The following is a 19,590-nucleotide window of genomic DNA, read 5'->3' as shown; positions in this document are numbered from 1 at the left end:
ACCCATCCCCAACATACCTAACACACTGTACACGCTGTATACACTCAACACCAACTCAACCCCTACATACCTAACACACTGTACACGCTGTATACACTCAAAACCAACCCATCCCCAACATACCTAACACACTGTACACGCTGTATACACTCAACACCAACTCATCCCCAACATACCTAACACACTGTACATGCTGTATACACTCAACACCAACTCAACCCCTACATACCTAACACACTGTACACGCTGTATACACTCAACACCAACTCAACCCCTACATACCTAACACACTGTACACACTGTATACACTCAACACCAACTCAACCCCTACATACCTAACACACTGTACACGCTGTATACACTCAACACCAACTCAACCCCTACATACCTAACACACTGTACATGCTGTATATACTCAACCACAACCCATCCCCAACATACCTAACACACTGTACACACTGTATACACTCAACACCAACTCAACCCCAGTTCATCCTCAAATTATCCTCAACTCAACCCCTACTCTGTGTGTGTGTGTAGGACGGACGGGTACTGTTTCAGCATGGTGGAGGAGGAGGGTGGTGCTGTGGTTCTGACTGCAGGCTGTTTGGGTCGAGTGGGCTCGGAGTTTCAGTGCAGGGTGAGTGTAGAACCAGAGTCCAGAACCCAGAGTCCAGAACCCAGAGTCCAGAACCCAGAATCCACCACACCTACAGCACCAGAACCTTCCTGTATGAAGAATATGTTCCATCAGGTTCACCGCTAGCAACACCTTAGCAGCGACCTAGTAACACCTTAGAACATCTGTGAGCTGGTCCAATCAGCTTCATCCGTTAGCAGCTAACCCGCACGGGTGGTGGACTCTTTTAGCATTCCCTGATTTACACTTTTAACACCCAACCAACCACATGTGACACCACAGATACCACTAGCATACCTGAACAACCACCTGGTATGTGTGTGTGTGTGTGTGTGTAGGACACTGGCAGCTCCCACCAGAAGAGGGTGCTAGAGTGCTGCACAGATCAGGACTACTGTAACAGAGACCTCCACCCTGTACTGCCCTCTCTGAGCTCCCCAGGTGAGTAATACACACACACACACACACACACACACACACATCAACACAAACACACACACACACACACATCAACTCAAACACACACACACACACACACACACATCAACACAAACACACACACAGCCTGCATGATGACAACACACTGTTTCCTGCTGAGTTGTGGCCTATACACCTATATTGATGTGTGTCTGTGTATGTGTGTGTGTGTGTGTGTGTGTGTGTATGTGTGTGTGTAGATGGAGATATTCACCTCATTGCGCTGATGATCTCAGTCTCTCTGTGCACCTTCATCTTCACCTTCATCCTCCTCTTCTGCTACTTCAGGTGAGACAGCCGTCGCCTCGTCCATCTCTCTGCTGATTTTAAACTGTTTCACTGAATGAAAGGATTGTAGCCGTGGTGCTAACAGCCGGTCCGGCGGGTCAGAGCCGCAGTGTAGTGCAGGGCAGTGTAGCCACTATGCTAACCCTATCCTAGCCAGACGCAGGATTACAGTTTACATTTAGCCATGATACTATTAATCAATTAATCAATCGATCAATCAATTAATCAATCGACCTTTATTTCCACTCGGTAATGCTTCACTTTCGATGCAGCCGAGCATTTACAAAATTAAAGAGATTAAAAAATAAGTTTAAATTATAAAAACTAAAAAACAACATAACATTTAATTAAGAAGAAATAAAATAATCCAGAATAAAAGAATATGCAGACAGGCTAAAATCAGGCTAAAAAGCAATAAAACAAAGAGATAAATAATTAGAATAATAGGAAACACAATTTTAGATAGAGGACTATAATAGAAAAACAATTATTAAAAAAGTACATGATGGAACTAAAATGAATAAATTAATAATTAGTGTGTGTGCGTGTGGTGTGTGTGTGTGTGTGTGTGTGTGTTTGTGCGTGTGTGTGTGTGGTGTGTGGTGTGTGTGTGTGTGTGTGTGTGGTGTGTGTGTGTGTGTGTGTCAGGTATAAGAAGCAGGTACCTCCTCCTCACTACAGTCTGGGTCTGGATCCGGACCAGATCTTTATTCCAGCAGGAGAATCTCTCAGCGACCTGATCCACCAATCACAGAGCTCAGGATCAGGATCAGGACTCCCCCTGCTGGTGATTATCATACACTACAGTCTAATACTGTAAATACTGTAAATACTCTCCCCCTGCTGGTGATTATCATACACTACACTAATACTGTAAATACTGTAAATACTCTCCCCCTGCTGCTGATTATCATACACTACACTCTAATACTGTAAATACACTCCCCCTGCTGCTGATTATCATACACTACACTCTAATACTGTAAATACTGTAAATACTCTCCCCCTGCTGGTGATTATCATACACTACACTCTAATACTGTAAATACTCTCCCCCTGCTGGTGATTATCATACACTACACTCTAATACTGTAAATACTCTCCCCCTGCTGGTGATTATCATACACTACACTCTAATACTGTAAATACTCTCCCCCTGCTGGTGATTATCATACACTACACTCTAATACTGTAAATACTCTCCCCCTGCTGGTGATTACCATACACTACACTCTAATACTGTAAATACTCTCCCCCTGCTGGTGATTATCATACACTACACTCTAATACTGTAAATATTCTCCCCCTGCTGGTGAGTATCATACACTGTATATCGTCGCTCTCCAATGAAAATCATTTCAAAATTTCAAATCATCTCCAAAACAGAAACTTTACAGGAGAGAGAAAAAACCTTCTACACTTTTAATGGAAGTCAATGTAAAAAGAGTTTATTTCAGGTCATTTTGAAGAGTTTCTATTGGTCCGTTCATCAAGAGATTTTGGCACAGTGTGAGAAACAGTTTATCAGTTCAAATTATGTAGTAAACTAAAAATCAACTAAAATGGAGATAAGTTTTTCATAGGACAGCGATGATTATACTTTACTCTGGTATGTATATATAATGTGTGTGTGTGTGTGTGTGTGTGTGTGTGTGCAGGTTCAGCGCACTATAGGGAAGCAGATTCAGCTGGTGGGGCAGGTGGGTAAGGGGCGGTACGGGGAGGTGTGGCTCGGCCGGTGGAGGGGTGAGAGGGTGGCGGTTAAAGTTTTCTTCACCACAGAAGAAGCCAGCTGGTTCAGAGAGACCGAAATCTACCAGACTGTGCTGATGAGACACGACAACATACTGGGTACAACACACACAGACACACACACACACACACACACACACACACACTCTTATTTTTTTTCTCTGTTTTTGTATATGTTTCATACAAATTTACAAAGAAAACTATCAATGAATAAAAGTTAAATCAGTTTATACTCACTAATAAAAACTAATATAAATACAGTACAGGACAAAGGTTTTCTTTATTTTATGATTATTTACATTGTAGATTCTCACTGAAGCATCAAAACAATGAATGAACACATGTGGAGTTTTATGTACTTAATAAAAAATGAGCTGACATACCTGGAAACATGTTTTATATTCTAGTTTCTTCAAAATAACCCCCCTTTGCTCTGATTACTGCTTTACACACTCTTGGCATTATTCTCTCAATGAGCTTCAAATATAATGTTTCATTATATTTTATATGATGGTTGTTTGAGTAGCTGATGTGTTGTTGGCTATAAGAGCAAGTTACCATATTCTGCAGTGTGAAGTGTGATAAAGTGCTGTAATGCAGTGAGAACTACAATACAGGATTAAAGTTCTTATGCAATAGAAAAATTATACACTGGCATAAACTTGTTAATTATGAAATTGTTATTGTAATCAGTAATGACGCTTTTTGTTGTCATTTTTACTCCTGTTCCAGAGTTTTAAAATATTAGTTTAATTTAGTTTAACACAATTTTTTGCATTAATTGTTAGACTATGAAGGAGTTTATGTTATGTAAGTTAACTCCAGATGTATTTTACTGTAGATGGGATTTTAGTATTTTAACTCCCACAACAGTTCAGATTTAACTGCTGAACTCCTGATACTTTAACTCTGTTATAGAGTATATACTGTACACTTAATATAAGTTGATATTTTAACTCTCAGGGTGTTTATATTTCAAAAATCAGAATTTGCTGTGAGCTGTTCTAACCCGCTGTATCCTCTCCACGCGTGTGTCTGATATCCCAGGGTTCATAGCGGCAGATATTAAAGGTACGGGCTCCTGGACGCAGCTGTACCTGATCACGGATTATCACGAGAACGGTTCTCTGTATGATTACCTGAAGTCCACGGCGCTGGACGCCGCCGCCGCGCTCCGCCTGGCGCACTCTGCCGCCGCCGGGCTGTGCCACCTCCACACCGAGATCTTCGGCACTCAGGGCAAACCGGCCATCGCCCACCGAGACCTGAAGAGCAAGAACGTCCTGGTGAAGAGGAACGGGTCCTGCTGCATCGCCGACCTCGGCCTCGCCGTCCGCTTCCTCAGGTACCTCAGTCCAGCTTCAGAACATCCTGATTAATCCTGTAGAGTCCTGATTAAGTCCTGAAGGGCGCAGAATCTAAAAAAATTCAACATGTTATTACATATGTTATGATACTTAAATATGAATTTAGATAAATGTCATTGTTGCATGTTTTTATTTTAGCCTTCATTTCCCTTTGAAATCTCGACTCTGCTGTGTAAATCTGTAGCACTGCTCTGCCACAGGGTGGCGCTACAGGGAACTGAATTAGCATAATTCAACAACAGATTAATAACAAACATAAACACAAAAGTCTTTACAGGCAGGTCGGTTCAACCTGCAGCCATCTGTATAACTCAGCCTCCCGTCTGAGAACAAAAATACGCTAAACTGAAGGTTTAATTTTACATTTCAACACAACATTTTATATTACTGATTAAATCTGATATAAAACTCATCAACAGTTTGTAGAGTTTGGTTCAATAATAATAATAATAATAATAATAATAATAATTATAATAATAATACACAAATAATCATGATGGCTTGTTCTGGCTCCTGCGCTTGTGCAGATCTCCACACTGAGGGGGTGGGGCTTCTCCCACGGACACACTGACCCTTCCCCACTCTTGGCATAACCAAAAATCTCATTGGCTCGTTGTGTAGAAGGGCGGGACTTCTATCCTTGAACAGAGGACATGATTCGCATTACAAGAAATTACTTTCCGCCCCAAACCCCCCTGGGCAGGGTGTTGTTATTGTTGTGTGATATATTCTGATAGATGGATTAAAGTACAGTGTTTCATCGGTTCTGAATCCCTGTGTGTTGGTGCTCGGCAGTGACAGGAACGAGGTAGACGTTCCGATGAACACTCGGGTGGGCACCAAGCGCTTTATGGCTCCGGAGGTTCTGGAGGAAACCCTGAATCGGAACCACTTCCAGTCCTACATCATGGCCGACATGTACAGCTTCGGTCTGATCCTGTGGGAGATCTGCCGCCGCTGTGTGTCTGGAGGTGAGATACGAGGATTTAAGGATTCAAGGAGATTTTATGGTCATTCGCATCACATGTGGTACGATGAGGTGAAACGAAATTGTGATCTCACGATCCAGTTTACACCCAAGAGCCTTTATTAAAATAGATAATATAGATAAAATAAGATAAAAAAATACAATAAAAATAGAATAGAACAAAATAGATAAAGATAAATACACAAGAAAATAAAATAAATATGGAGAGTAGACAGGCAGAAGCTACATGGTGTCCAGAGTGCAGTTTTGCTACAGCAGCATCAATCAATCAATCAATCAACCTTCATTTTCACTCGGGAAAAACATTGAGGGTGACCCTCATTTACAATGTTCCCAAGCCTTTATAACATCAAAGGGATTTAAAACATTTAATAATAATTTAGAAATAATAAGAAATAAAATAGTAAAAAATAAAAGAAGTCTAAATTTAAATCAACATTTAATAAAAATATATATGTAAATGTCACGTGCTTGCACATGGCTCTCCCCTTGTCCCCGCCCATGCCTTTAGTGCTCCCACCTGTTTCAATTTGTAGCTCCGCCCCTTCATCAGTGTTCACAGGTGTTTCCCATTCCCCTTGTGTGTATTTAAGCCCTGTGTTTGAGCATGTGGTTGTCTGGTCCTGTGTGTTTCACGCCGTCAGGTTGCTGTTTCTTTGTTTTCTGTTTTATAGTTTATTTTTATGTTAGTTCCAGTAGTCCTTTCTCTTCCTGTATCTTGTCTTGAGTTTATTTTTTGTTTATTGTCTATGTAAATAAATACAAAACTAAACTGGGCAGGGATAAATATATACATGGAAATAAACAGGAAGCTAAACAAGACTAGGAGAACTAAACTAAGCAGGGCAAGGGAGAAAACAATGGAAATAAACAGGGAACTAGAAATAAACAAGAAGATAAACAAAGGACAAGGGCTAAGGCTATGAAAACGAGGGCTAGGCTAGAGAACACGAGAACGACAAAACAACAGAGGTTAGTGCAAAGACCGACGGAGACAAACTGGCACAGGGGATCTATTAAAAGAAACAGGAAACACTCTAGAAGTAGAAACACCTGGGGAAGGGGCGGAGCTACAAATGAGACATGTGGTGGAAAAGTACAGAAGAAACACAGGGGCACAGGTCACGTGGGACACACAGAGACATAAGACAAGACCAGGACGTGACAGTAAAACAGAAAATTCAAAATTAGCATAAAGAAAAACTAATTTGACACATAAAAAGTAAAAAATGTATAAAATATAAAATAAGTAAATAAATAATAGTAAAAGTAAAGTAAAATGTTAAAAATGAGAAGTGATTAAAAGAATAATAGAACTATGAACAAGAAAAAATATATATATATATATATAAAAGTAATAATAAATAAACAAATAAATAAAGTTAATAAAAAAATAATAAAAATATAAATAAAATAATAAAAAATATAAACAAATAAAAAAGTTATTTAAAACAGCATGATAATGTGAATTAGAGCAGTAAAGATAAAGACACACTGATCAGCCATAACATTATGACCAGCTTTTTGATTCTACACCCATTATCTGTTATTTTGATCAGATATTTCACTCTGTATAATAACTGCAGACTGTAGTTGTGTTCGTGTTTCTCCTCTTTATTTTCACTCGGATCTTCAGACCCCACAGTGCAGGCTGATTGGTCGGTTGATTAGGGTGATGTAAAGTGATTGGATGTTGTTTTCTGCAGGTATGGTGGAGGAGTACCAGCTGCCGTATCATGAATACGTTCCTACAGATCCGTCTTATGAGGACATGAGGGAGATCGTCTGCATCAAGAGAATCCGGCCGCCGTTCCCCAACCGCTGGACCAGTGATGAGGTACAGACCCAGCCTTCAGCACAAATACATCTTTATTATATATTTATATTCAGATTATCATCATTAATACAATACATGCACAGGTTTTATGTTTAGTATTTGCCATATGTGCTGATACCTGCTCTCTCCTATACTTCATTTAATTTATTCTGTATTACTGCACTGCCTCATATCTACGGATGATTACTTCCACACTTTGTATAGCTTTTGTATATGTATATATTTTGTATATCTATCTATCTATCTATCTATCTATCTATCTAAAAAGTATCTATCTAAAAAGTAAAGTGAGAGATTTATTTTATATTTCAGAATAAAAATAAAGTGATCTACTGAACAGTATTGACACCCAACGAGCCCAACTCGTTAATGTGATTAATTAGCTTTAAAATAAATGAATTAGATCACCTACTAGGGCTGCAGCTATCGATTATTTTAGTAATCGCATACTCTACTGAAAAATCGATTCGATTAATCGAGTAATCGTGTCACCCCTATTGATTACACATATGTAATAAATATATATATTTCAGTATAGCTGTCTGTAATGAAGCTGCTGTGTGGGGTTGCAGGGTTTACAGCAGATGGGGAAGCTGATGGCGGAGTGCTGGGCTCCGAGTCCCGCCTCCCGGCTCACCGCACTCAGAGTGAAGAAGACGCTGGTGAAGATTTCACAATCACACGACATTAAACTCTGAGAGTCACCAGCACTAACACCACGTCAACCCCCCTACTACACCCACAACCACCCCAGAACTCAGGAGACTCTGAACTGAACAGTGGAACAGGAGAACAGGGGAACAGGGGGACAGGAGAACAGTGGAACAGGGGAACAGTGGAACAGGAGAACAGTGGTACAGGGGAACAGTGGTACAGTGGAACAGGAGAACAGGGGAACAGGGGGACAGGAGAACAGGGGGACAGGAGAACAGTGGAACAGGAGAACAGGAGAACAGTGGTACAGGGGAGTAGTGGAACAGGAGAACAGAGGTACAGGAGAACAGTGGTACAGTGGAACAGGAGAACAGGGGGACAGGAGAACAGTGGAACAGGAGAACAGGGGAACAGGAGAACAGGGGAACAGGGGAACAGTGGAACAGGAGAACAGTGGAACAGGAGAACAGTGGTACAGGGGGACAGGAGAACAGTGGAACAGGGGGACAGGGGGACAGGAGAACAGTGGAACAGGGGGACAGGAGAACAGTGGAACAGGAGAACAGGGGAACAGGAGAACAGGGGAACAGGGGAACAGTGGAACAGGAGAACAGTGGAACAGGAGAACAGTGGTACAGGGGAGTAGTGGAACAGGAGAACAGAGGTACAGGAGAACAGTGGTACAGTGGAACAGGAGAACAGGGGGACAGGAGAACAGTGGAACAGGAGAACAGTGGTACAGGGGAGTAGTGGAACAGGAGAACAGAGGTACAGGAGAACAGTGGTACAGTGGAACAGGAGAACAGTGGTACAGTGGAACAGGAGAACAGGGGGACAGGAGAACAGGAGAACAGGGGGACAGGAGAACAGGGGAACAGGGGGACAGGAGAACAGTGGAACAGGAGAACAGGGGGACAGGAGAACAGAGGTACAGGAGAACAGTGGAACAGGAGAACAGTGGTACAGTGGAACAGGAGAACAGGGGAACAGGAGAACAGGGGGACAGGAGAACAGGAGAACAGAGGTACAGGAGAACAGTGAAACAGGAGAACAGTGGTACAGTGGAACAGGAGAACAGGGGGACAGGAGAACAGGAGAACAGTGGTACAGTGGAACAGGAGAACAGTGGTACAGTGGAACAGTAGAACGGGAGAACAGTAGAACGGGAGAACAGTGGTACAGTGGTACAGTAGAACAGGGGGACAGGAGAACAGTGGAAGAGGAGAACAGTGGTACAGGGGAACAGTGGTACAGGGGAACAGTGGAACAGGAGAACAGAGGTACAGGAGAACAGTTGAACAGGAGAACAGTGGAACAGAGGAACAGGAGAACAGGAGAACAGTGGTACAGAGGAACAGGAGAACAGTGGTACAGTGGAACAGGAGGACAGGAGAACAGGGGGACAGGAGAACAGGAGAACAGTGGTACAGAGGAACAGGAGAACAGTGGTACAGTGGAACAGGAGAACAGTGGAACAGAGGAACAGGAGAACAGTGGTACAGAGGAACAGGAGAACAGTGGTACAGTGGAACAGGAGGACAGGAGAATAGGAGAACAGTGGTACAGAGGAACAGGGGAATTGTGGAACAGGAGGAGGTGGAGCCGGATTCTGGGTGGAGTCTTTGGAGAACTACCAACCGGATGCAGAAGACAGAGAGACAGACAGAGAGAGACAGACAGAGAGAAAATGCAGGAGAAACTGAGTATTTTCTCTCTCATTCCGTCCAGATCATCTCATACTCCTCCACACTGTTATCAATACTTCTAAAACTAAACATCTGCAGATTCTACTGAGAGAAAAGAATTAAAATTTACTGAATTAAACTGAAGGTTTACGACTATTTTCTGAACCCGTCACATTCTACACTATGCTTTACACTGATGTGCCAAAAGTATTAGGACAGAACACGTGATTTTTTCATTATGTGTTCTTCTTTCTTCTTTTTCTTTTGGCTTTTCCCTTTTCAGGGGTTGCCCCAGCGAGTCATCTTCCTCTATCTCCCTCTGTCTTCTATGTCCTCTGTCCTCACACCAGCTACCCCCATGTCCTCTCTAACTGTGTCCATATATCTCCTCTTTGTCTTTTTCCTGGCAGCAGCATGTCTAAAATATTTCTACCAATTTACCCACTGTCCCACCTCTGGACATGTCCAAACCATCTCAGTCTGTCCTCTCTAACTTTACCTCCCAGTTGTTCAACCTGTGCTGTGTCTCTGATCATCTTATTCCTGATCTTATCTATCCTTGTATCTCCCAAGGAGAACCTCAACATCTTCATCTCTGTCACTTCCAGTTCTTTCTGCTGTTTTTTTGTCAGTGCCACTGTCTCCGAACCTTCTCGTAAATTTTTCCTTTGATCTTTGCTGCTACCCTTTTGTCACAAATCACACCTGGAACTTTTCTCCATCCTCTCCATCCTGCCTGGACTCTCTTCTTCATCTCTTTGCCAAACTCCCAGTTTTCCTGGACAGTTGAGCCTAAGTACTTAAAGTCCTGCACCTTTGTGACCTCTGCTCCTTGTAGTCTCACTGTTCTACCTGTCTCCCTCTCATTTACACAGATGTACTCTGTCTTGCTTCGGCTGACTTTCATACCTCTTCTTTCAGGTGCATATCTCCTCTCTGTATTTTTCCAGCAACATCCTCAAAGCAAAGATTGCATCAGAGGTGCTCTTTCTTTCATTCTGTAATGGAAGCTAAAGAATGCTGCACTGACCTGCAGGATATTTACGTTAAATTTTGATTGGATTCGCTGTTCTGTTCACACAAACAATTCAATTACCCCCAGTCTCCATCAATACCCACCATTACAACTACACTATCACTACAACTCCCATAATTCACCTGCACCCACTATCAGACCCTCACTACAACTCCCATAATTCACCTGTACCCACTATCAGACCCTCACTACAACTCCCATAATTCACCTGCACCCACTATCAGACCCTCACTACAACTCCCATAATTCACCTGCACCCACTATCAGACCCTTACTACAACTCCCATAATTCACCTGCACGCACTATCAGACCCTCACTACAACTCCCATAATTCACCTGTACCCACTATCAGACCCTCACTACAACTCCCATAATTCACCTGCACCCATTACCAATCAGCCTTATTTACATATTTTGATTCAAATCATATAGTGTACAATTTGCTCGTATTTTCCTATTTTGAAGAATGATTTAATTGATCCATTATTATTATGTATTAAATTGAATATTTTTGAATTAATAGAAAACAAAAATCTTGATTTTTTGATGAAAGCTTTAATTGCTGAATAAAACCTCATACTCTTCAAAACAAGTATTAAATTATGAGTAGGTTTTTATGCTGAGAGTTTATTGTTAGGTTTATATAAAGTGTTTAACGTGTGATTGGTCACAGAGTTAAACGCTTCTATATCTGGATTCACAGCATCAGAAAAAAACACAGGGTGAGTTTACACTTTGTGCACTAATCTAACACCTACATAGAAGTGTTGTTTACTCATCAGCTGAAATTAGACCTGATTGGCTGAACAGATACGGACCCTAACCAAACAGGAAGTGGCTGTGCTCGCTGCCCCTTCTATAAAGATTTTATCTCCAGCAAGTTCTGCCCATTTTATTAGTGCAAAACCTTAATGCTGAATTAATAAAGAACATGATAAACAGAAAAATACAGGTAATCAGAATCCTCACTCTAATCTGAAACTTTACACACCATCCCTCACTCTAATCTAAAACTTTACACACCATCCCTCACTCTAATCTAAAACTTTACACACCATCCCTCACTGTAATCTAAAACTTTACACACCGTCCCTCATTCTAATCTAAAACTTTACACACCATCCCTCACTCTAATCTAAAACTTTACACACCGTCCCTCACTCTAATCTAAAACTTTACACACCATCCCTCACTCTAATCTAAAACTTTACACACCATCCCTCACTCTAATCTAAAACTTTACACACCATCCCTCACTCTAATCTGAAACTTTACACACCATCCCTCACTCTAATCTAAAACTTTACACACCATCCCTCACTCTAATCTAAAACTTTACACACCATCCCTCACTCTAATCTAAAACTTTACACACCATCCCTCACTCTAATCTAAAACTTTACACACCATCCCTCACTGTAATCTAAAGCTTTACACACCATCCCTCACTCTAACACTTTACACACCGTCCCTCACTCTAATCTAAAACTTTACACACCGTCCCTCACTCTGATCTAAAACTTTACACTCCATCCCTCACTCTAATCTAAAACTTTACACACCATCCCTCACTCTAATCTAAAACTTTACACACCATCCCTCACTGTAATCTAAAACTTTAAACACCATCCCTCACTGTAATCTAAAACTTTACACACCATCCCTCACTCTAATCTAAAACTTTACACACCATCCCTCACTCTAATCGAAAACTTTACACACCATCCCTCACTCTAATCTAAAACTTTACACACCATCCCTCACTCTAATCTGAAACTTTACACACCATCCCTCACTGTAATCTAAAACTTTACACACCGTCCCTCACTCTAATCTAAAACTTTACACACCATCCCTCACTCTAATCTGAAACTTTACACACCATCCCTCACTCTAATCTAAAACTTTACACACCATCCCTCTATCTAATCTAAAACTTTACACACCATCCCTCACTCTAATCTAAAACTTTACACACCATCCCTCACTCTAATGTAGAACTTTACACACCATCCCTCACTCTAATCTAAAACTTTACACACCATCCCTCACTCTAATCTAAAACTTTACACACCATCCCTCACTGTAATCTAAAACTTTACACACCATCCCTCACTCTAATCTAAAACTTTACACACCATCCCTCACTCTAATCTAAAACTTTACACACCATCCCTCACTCTAATCTAAAACTTTACACACCATCCCTCACTCTAATCTAAAACTTTACACACCGTCCCTCACTCTAATCTAAAACTTTACACACCATCCCTCACTCTAATCTAAAACTTTACACACCATCACTCACTCTAATCTAAAACTTTACACACCATCCCTCACTCTAATCTAAAACTTTACACACCATCCCTCACTCTAATCTAAAACTTTACACACCGTCCCTCACTCTAATCTAAAACTTTACACCCCGTCCCTCACTCTAATCTAAAACTTTACACACCGTCCCTCACTCTAATCTAAAACTTTACACACCATCCCTCACTCTAATCTAAAACTTTACACACCATCCCTCACTCTAATCTAAAACTTTACACACCATCCCTCACTCTAATCTAAAACTTTACACACCATCCCTCACTCTAATCTGAAACTTTACACACCATCCCTCACTTTAATCTAAAACTTTACACACCATCCCTCACTCTAATCTAAAACTTTACAGTGTGAGTGTGAGATAGTTAGCACCTAGGTGGATAAGGTGAATAAGTTAGAGCTGCACATCCGGGGTTTATTAAGGGATAGACAGCAGGATTCACTGTTAGCAGCCCCGGGTGTCTCAGGGAGAGTTAGTACCCCCTCGACTCCGGCCTTAGAGCCCTCACAGCGGGGCGAATGGGTAACGTCTCAGCGGCATAGTCGAAAGGCTAAGGCTAATGCTAACGCAAAGGCCACAGCCAGCCCACCTGAACACCACGCTCCCCCAGTTCACGTGTCAAACAGGTTTGCCCCGCTCAGTGAAGCACCAACTGAGGAGCCTGTTAAAGGTACTCTGGTGATAGGAGACTCTATCGTCCGACACGAGAAATTAGCTACTCCTTTAGGGGCACCAGCGGCAACAGTTACTTGTTTACCGGGAGCCAGAGCACCGGACATTAGTGGCAACCTCAGGCTGTTAGGGAATAGGAGATATTCGAGGGTAGTAATTCATGTAGGGGCCAATGATATTTGTCTGCGCAGTCTGAAGTAACTAAGGCTAATATTAAAGAGGTGATTAAACAGGCCCAGACGCTGTCCGAGGAGGTAATCTGCTCTGGCCCCATCCCGATGAGGCGTGGTGATGAAGCTTACAGCAGGCTTTCTTCGCTGAACCGCTGGATGTCCAAGTGGTGTGCAGAAAATCATGTGGGCTTTATAGATAACTGGCTACACTTTGAGGGCAAGCCTGGTCTTTTAGGTAGGGATGGTGTCCACCCCACGCGGGAGGGTGCTGCCTTACTTTCATGCAGCATAGCTCATAGTCTTTTAGCTAGTCGGCAGAGCAGTGTTAGAAGCTGCTGACAATCCAGAGCCGGGACCAGGCCGCAGACAGAGAGGCTTAACCGACCGTCTGCGAGCTGCAAAGAGACGTTACCTAGATACCAATGTAAGTCAAACAAAAACCTCAAAAAACTAAAACAGTAAATCTAAATAACTTAACTTATATTAAACAATCATATCCAGACTGTAGTACTAACACTTCAAACCTAAAGATTGGTTTACTTAATATCAGATCTCTAAATTCAAAAGCAGTTCTAGTGAATGAAATGATAACTGATCAGAAATTCGATATTCTGTGTCTGACAGAAACCTGGATTAGGCCAAATGAATATGTAGCATTAAATGAAGCCACCCCTGCAGGCTATAATTATATACACAATCCGAGATTGTCCGGTAGAGGAGGTGGGGTCTGCATAATTTTCCGAAGTACCTTAGTTAGCAATCAGAAACACTATGATAATTGTACTTCTTTTGAGCTTCTTTACACCAGTATAATTAAACCAGTTACAAAAAATAATGCATTTTCCTTATTTAATATCTACAGACCACCAGGGCCCTATTTAGAATTTTTAAAATAATTTAGTAATTTTGTCACAGATTTAGCAGTAAGTAGTGATAAAGTGATTATAGTTGGAGACTTCAACATTCATTTCGAAAAATTGGATGATCCATTAAAAAAGGCATTCACATCGATTTTAGACTCAGTTGGTATTATTCAAAATATAACAGGACCTACTCATTACTGTAATCATACTCTGGATTTAGTTTTGACCCTAGGTGTGAGCATAGATAACCTGAATATTCGTTCTCAAACCTCCGCAATTTCAGATCATTACCTTATTTCATTTAAATTACATCTCAGTCATAATATATGTACATCCCCTAGCTACTCTGTAAAACGTTCAATTACGCCTTTTACAGCCCAACAATTTACAGATAAGCTTCCAGACTTATCAACTCTAATATATTCTCCTGTAGACCCAGTAGAACTAGACAAACTAACCGAAAGTTTAGAAAATACCTTTCGCTCTACCTTAGATGTTGTAGCACCCCTTAAACATAAAATAGTGTTTCACTCTGCGTGGAAAGACAGTCTTGTTAAATATAGAAAAGAACTTAATAAAGCCCGCTCAGCGTATCTGGCCTCACAGATCGAGATAAATAAAAATAATCCTAGAGTTCTCTTTAGTGTTATTTCCAAATTAACTAAAAACCAGGCAGGTACTGAACCTCAGATCCCAGCCATTCACACCAGCAACGATTTTATGGACTTCTTCGATAATAAAATTGAAAACATTCGGGATAAAATTAAACAGATAAATATTACATCCTCTCTGTCATCTGGTCTGGCTGATTTAGAACAAAACCCTGTTACTGAAGTTAGGTTGGAAGTCTTTAACCCACTTCCACAGCTAGAAGTAGAGAAAATTATCTCCTCTTCAAACAGCACAACCTGCACACTTGATGCAGTCCCCACAAAATTATTAAAACAGGTACTACCAGATATAATTAAACCTCTGTTAATGATAGTAAACTCATAACTCACCCTGGGCCATGTAGCCAAAGCCTTTAAAACAGCTGTAATTAAACCTCTGATCAAAAAAACAAATCTTGATCCTAGTGTACTGTCTAACTATAGACCTATTTCAAACTTACCGTTTATTTCTAAGATTTTAGAAAAAGCTGTGGCCCAACAACTTTCAATCTGGATTTAGGCCTCATCATAGCACTGAGACAGCTTTAGTTAAAATAACAAACAATCTACCTACAGCTGCTGACCAAGGCTGTGCTTCCCTACTCGTACTTCTCGATCTGAGCGCAGCCTTTGATACAATAGATCATACTATCCTTTTAGAAAGACTAGAGAACATGGTCGGTGTAACCGGAACTGCATTATCACTGCATTATCATGGTTTAAATCGTACTTAACCGATCGCTATCAGTTTGTGAGGATAAATGATATGTCTTCCAGTTATACTAAGGTAAGATATGGAATTCCACAAGGCTTTATATAAGGACCGTTATTATTTACATTATATATGCTCCCACTGGTCAAAGTCATTAGAAAACATGACGTAGATTTTCATTGTTATGCGGATGACACGCAGCTCTTCATATCAGCCAAACCTGACGACAGAGTGAGATTAAAGAAAATCGAGGATTGTGTAAAAGATGTGAAATTGTGGATGTCGCACAACTTCCTCCTATTAAATAGCAAAAAAACAGAAGTTCTCCTATTAGGCCCCAAAGCTGCTAGAAATAAATTATCAGACTTAATGCTAAATCTGGCCGACTTCTCCGTCGCCCCTGGTTCAGCAGCTAAAAATCTTGGAGTTATTATAGATTCAGATCTAGCATTTGATAAACACATATCTAATGTTACTAGAACAGCTTTTCTACACCTACGTAACATTGCCAAGCTAAGAAATGCCCTATCACTGCATGACGCAGAAAAATTAGTACATGCCTTCATTACCTCAAGGCTAGATTATTGTAATGCACTACTGTCTGGATGTTCCGGCAGTAACTTAAATAAACTTCAGCTAGTTCAAAATGCTGCAGCCAGGGTCCTTACTAAAACTAGAAAATTTGACCATATTAGTCCAGTACTATCAGCACTGCACTGGCTTCCAGTCAAATTCCGCATAGACTATAAAATTCTCCTGTTAACGTATAAAGCCCTACACGGGCTCGCTCCTGAGTATTTACGAGACTCATCCTCTATTATGAACCACCGCGATTACTTAGATCTCAGGGTGCTGGTTTCTTAGTAGTTCCTAAAATTCAGAGGAGTTCTGCAGGAGGAAGAGCTTTCTCTTATAAAGCGCCTCAACTCTGGAATAATCTCCCTCAATATGTTCGAGACACAGTCTCAATCTTTAAGTCTAGACTGAAAACTTACTTGTTTAGTTTAGCTTTTGGTAATTAATGTTTTTTTCCCTTTAGATAAGGCTGCAGATTCAGGGGTTCATGGACAGAGGGAATTGTGGGTAAACTGAGATGCTGGTGCTGCTGTTCTCCCACTGAACACGGTCACTCAGGTTTGTGGATGGTGGAGTGGGTGGATGCCAGTGTTTCAGGGAGCCTCCATGTCTATGTTACCTTCTGGCTCTCGCCCTTTAGTTAGGCTGTTTTATTCAGATCTGCCGGAGTCATTAGCCACACTCTGATGTTTTATATTCTCTATTTTACATAAATCCAGTCAAAACTAATTCCATCTCTCTGCCTTCCTCTGAGTTACTGACTGTCCACCTGTCTGACCCGATACCGATGGATGTTGGACCCTCTGGCTCTCGCGTCTCCTGTCCGGCCAGACTGATGGAGTTTCTGAAGTCAGCTCTTCTCCATCCATGACCCACCACAGATCAGCTGCTCATCATCCATCTCACTCTCCACTACAGATTACATCCAAGCCATTAGTGGCGCTATTATACTCCTGAATATATAAAACCTATGTGGATGTATAAAAGACTTTTTAAATTTTTTAATTTTAATTTAAAAGCCGTTTGACCAGTGGTAGGATGGCCCCCCCTTAAATGTGAGTCTTGGTCCTCCCAAGGTTTCTTCCTCCTCCTGCAGCTCTGAGGGAGTTTTTCCTTGCCTCAGCGCTCACTGGGGGTTCTGTAATCTGTATTTTCTATGTTTAATGTTTTGCCTGATTCTTTGTCCTGTAATCATGTTTCTGTAAAGCTGCTTTGTGCCAACACCTGTTGTAAAAAGTGCTATACAAATAAATTTGATTTGATTTGATTTACACATCATCCCTCACTGTAATCTAAAACTTTACACACCATCCCTCACTGTAATCTAAAACTTTACACACCATCCCTCACTCTAATCTAAAACTTTACACACCACCCCTCACTGTAATCTAAAACTTTACACATCATCCCTCACTGTAATCTAAAACTTTACACACCATCCCTCACTGTAATCTAAAACTTTACACACCATCCCTCTATCTAATCTAAAACTTTACACACCATCCCTCACTCTAATCTAACACTTTACACACCATCCCTCACTCTAATCTAAAACTTTACACACCATCCCTCACTGTAATCTAAAACTTTACACAGCATCCCTCACTGTAATCTAAAACTTTACACACCATCCCTCACTCTAATCTAAAACTTTACACACCATCCCTCACTCTAATCTAAAACTTTACACACCATCCCTCACTCTAATCTAAAACTTTACACACCATCCCTCACTCTTATCTAAAACTTTACACACCATCCCTCACTCTAATCTAAAACTTTACACACCATCCCTCACTCTAATCTAAAACTTTACACACCATCCCTCACTCTAATCTAAAACTTTACACACCATCCCTGACTCTAATCTAAAACTTTACACACCGTCCCTCACTCTAATCTGAAACTTTACACACCATCCCTCACTCTAATCTAAAACTTTACACACCATCCCTCACTCTAATCTAAAACTTTACACACCATCCCTCACTCTAATCTAAAACTTTACACACCGTCCCTCACTCTAATCTAAAACTTTACACACCGTCCCTCACTCTAATCTAAAACTTTACACACCGTCCCTCACTCTAATCTAAAACTTTACACACCGTCCCTCACTCTAATCTAAAACTTTACACACCATCCCTCACTCTAATCTAACACTTTACACACCATCCCTCACTCTAATCTAAAACTTTACACACCATCCCTCACTCTAATCTAACACTTTACACACCATCCCTCACACTAATCTGAAACTTTACATACCATCCATTAAGTGTTTTCCAGAACTTTACACACCATCCCTCACTCTAATCTAAAACTTTACACACCATCCCTCACTCTAATCTAAAACTTTACACACCGTCCCTCACTCTAATCTGAAACTTTACACACCGTCCCTCACTCTAATCTAAAACTTTACACACCGTCCCTCACTCTAATCTAAAACTTTACACACCGTCCCTCACTCTAATCTAACACTTTACACACCATCCCTCACTCTAATCTAAAACTTTACACACCATCCCTCACTCTAATCTAACACTTTACACACCATCCCTCACACTAATCTGAAACTTTACATACCATCCATTTAGTGTTTTCCAGAACTTTACACACCATCCCTCACTCTAATCTGAAACTTTACACACCGTCCCTCACTCTAATCTAACACTTTACATACCATCCATTTAGTGTTTTTTTCAGAACTTTACACATTTCCCCTGCTGTAATCTAGAACTTTAAAACCCCACCTTTACGGCCCCTCCTACAGATACCTTTCCTACAGATACCTTGGTGTACACCTGGACGATAGGCTGGACTGGTCAGTGAACACTGACTCCCTCTACAGGAAGTCACAGAGCAGACTGTACTTCCTCAGAAG

General features: G+C 41.1%; 1 protein-coding gene across 1 annotated transcript in view; it reads left to right on the top strand.

The window, feature by feature from the left end:
* LOC111190989 (bone morphogenetic protein receptor type-1B-like) overlaps positions 1-9,827 on the top strand; it is a 13,128-nt gene extending 3,301 nt beyond the window's left edge. The window contains exons 4-13 of the mRNA XM_049470652.1: positions 541-640; positions 979-1,081; positions 1,318-1,405; positions 2,054-2,192; positions 3,064-3,256; positions 4,205-4,502; positions 5,320-5,495; positions 7,219-7,349; positions 7,922-8,307; positions 9,324-9,827. Of these exons, the coding sequence (XP_049326609.1) occupies positions 541-640; positions 979-1,081; positions 1,318-1,405; positions 2,054-2,192; positions 3,064-3,256; positions 4,205-4,502; positions 5,320-5,495; positions 7,219-7,349; positions 7,922-8,047 (1,354 nt within the window). The 3' untranslated portion in view covers positions 8,048-8,307; positions 9,324-9,827. The remainder of the gene's footprint in view (positions 1-540; positions 641-978; positions 1,082-1,317; positions 1,406-2,053; positions 2,193-3,063; positions 3,257-4,204; positions 4,503-5,319; positions 5,496-7,218; positions 7,350-7,921; positions 8,308-9,323) is intronic.
* Positions 9,828-19,590: the final 9,763 nt, after the last annotated feature.

Source organism: Astyanax mexicanus, chromosome 22 (genome assembly GCF_023375975.1).
Source record: "Astyanax mexicanus isolate ESR-SI-001 chromosome 22, AstMex3_surface, whole genome shotgun sequence".
Taxonomy (NCBI): domain Eukaryota; kingdom Metazoa; phylum Chordata; class Actinopteri; order Characiformes; family Acestrorhamphidae; genus Astyanax; species Astyanax mexicanus.
Note: the sequence above shows the minus strand (reverse complement) of the source record. Positions and strands in the feature narration are given on the sequence as shown.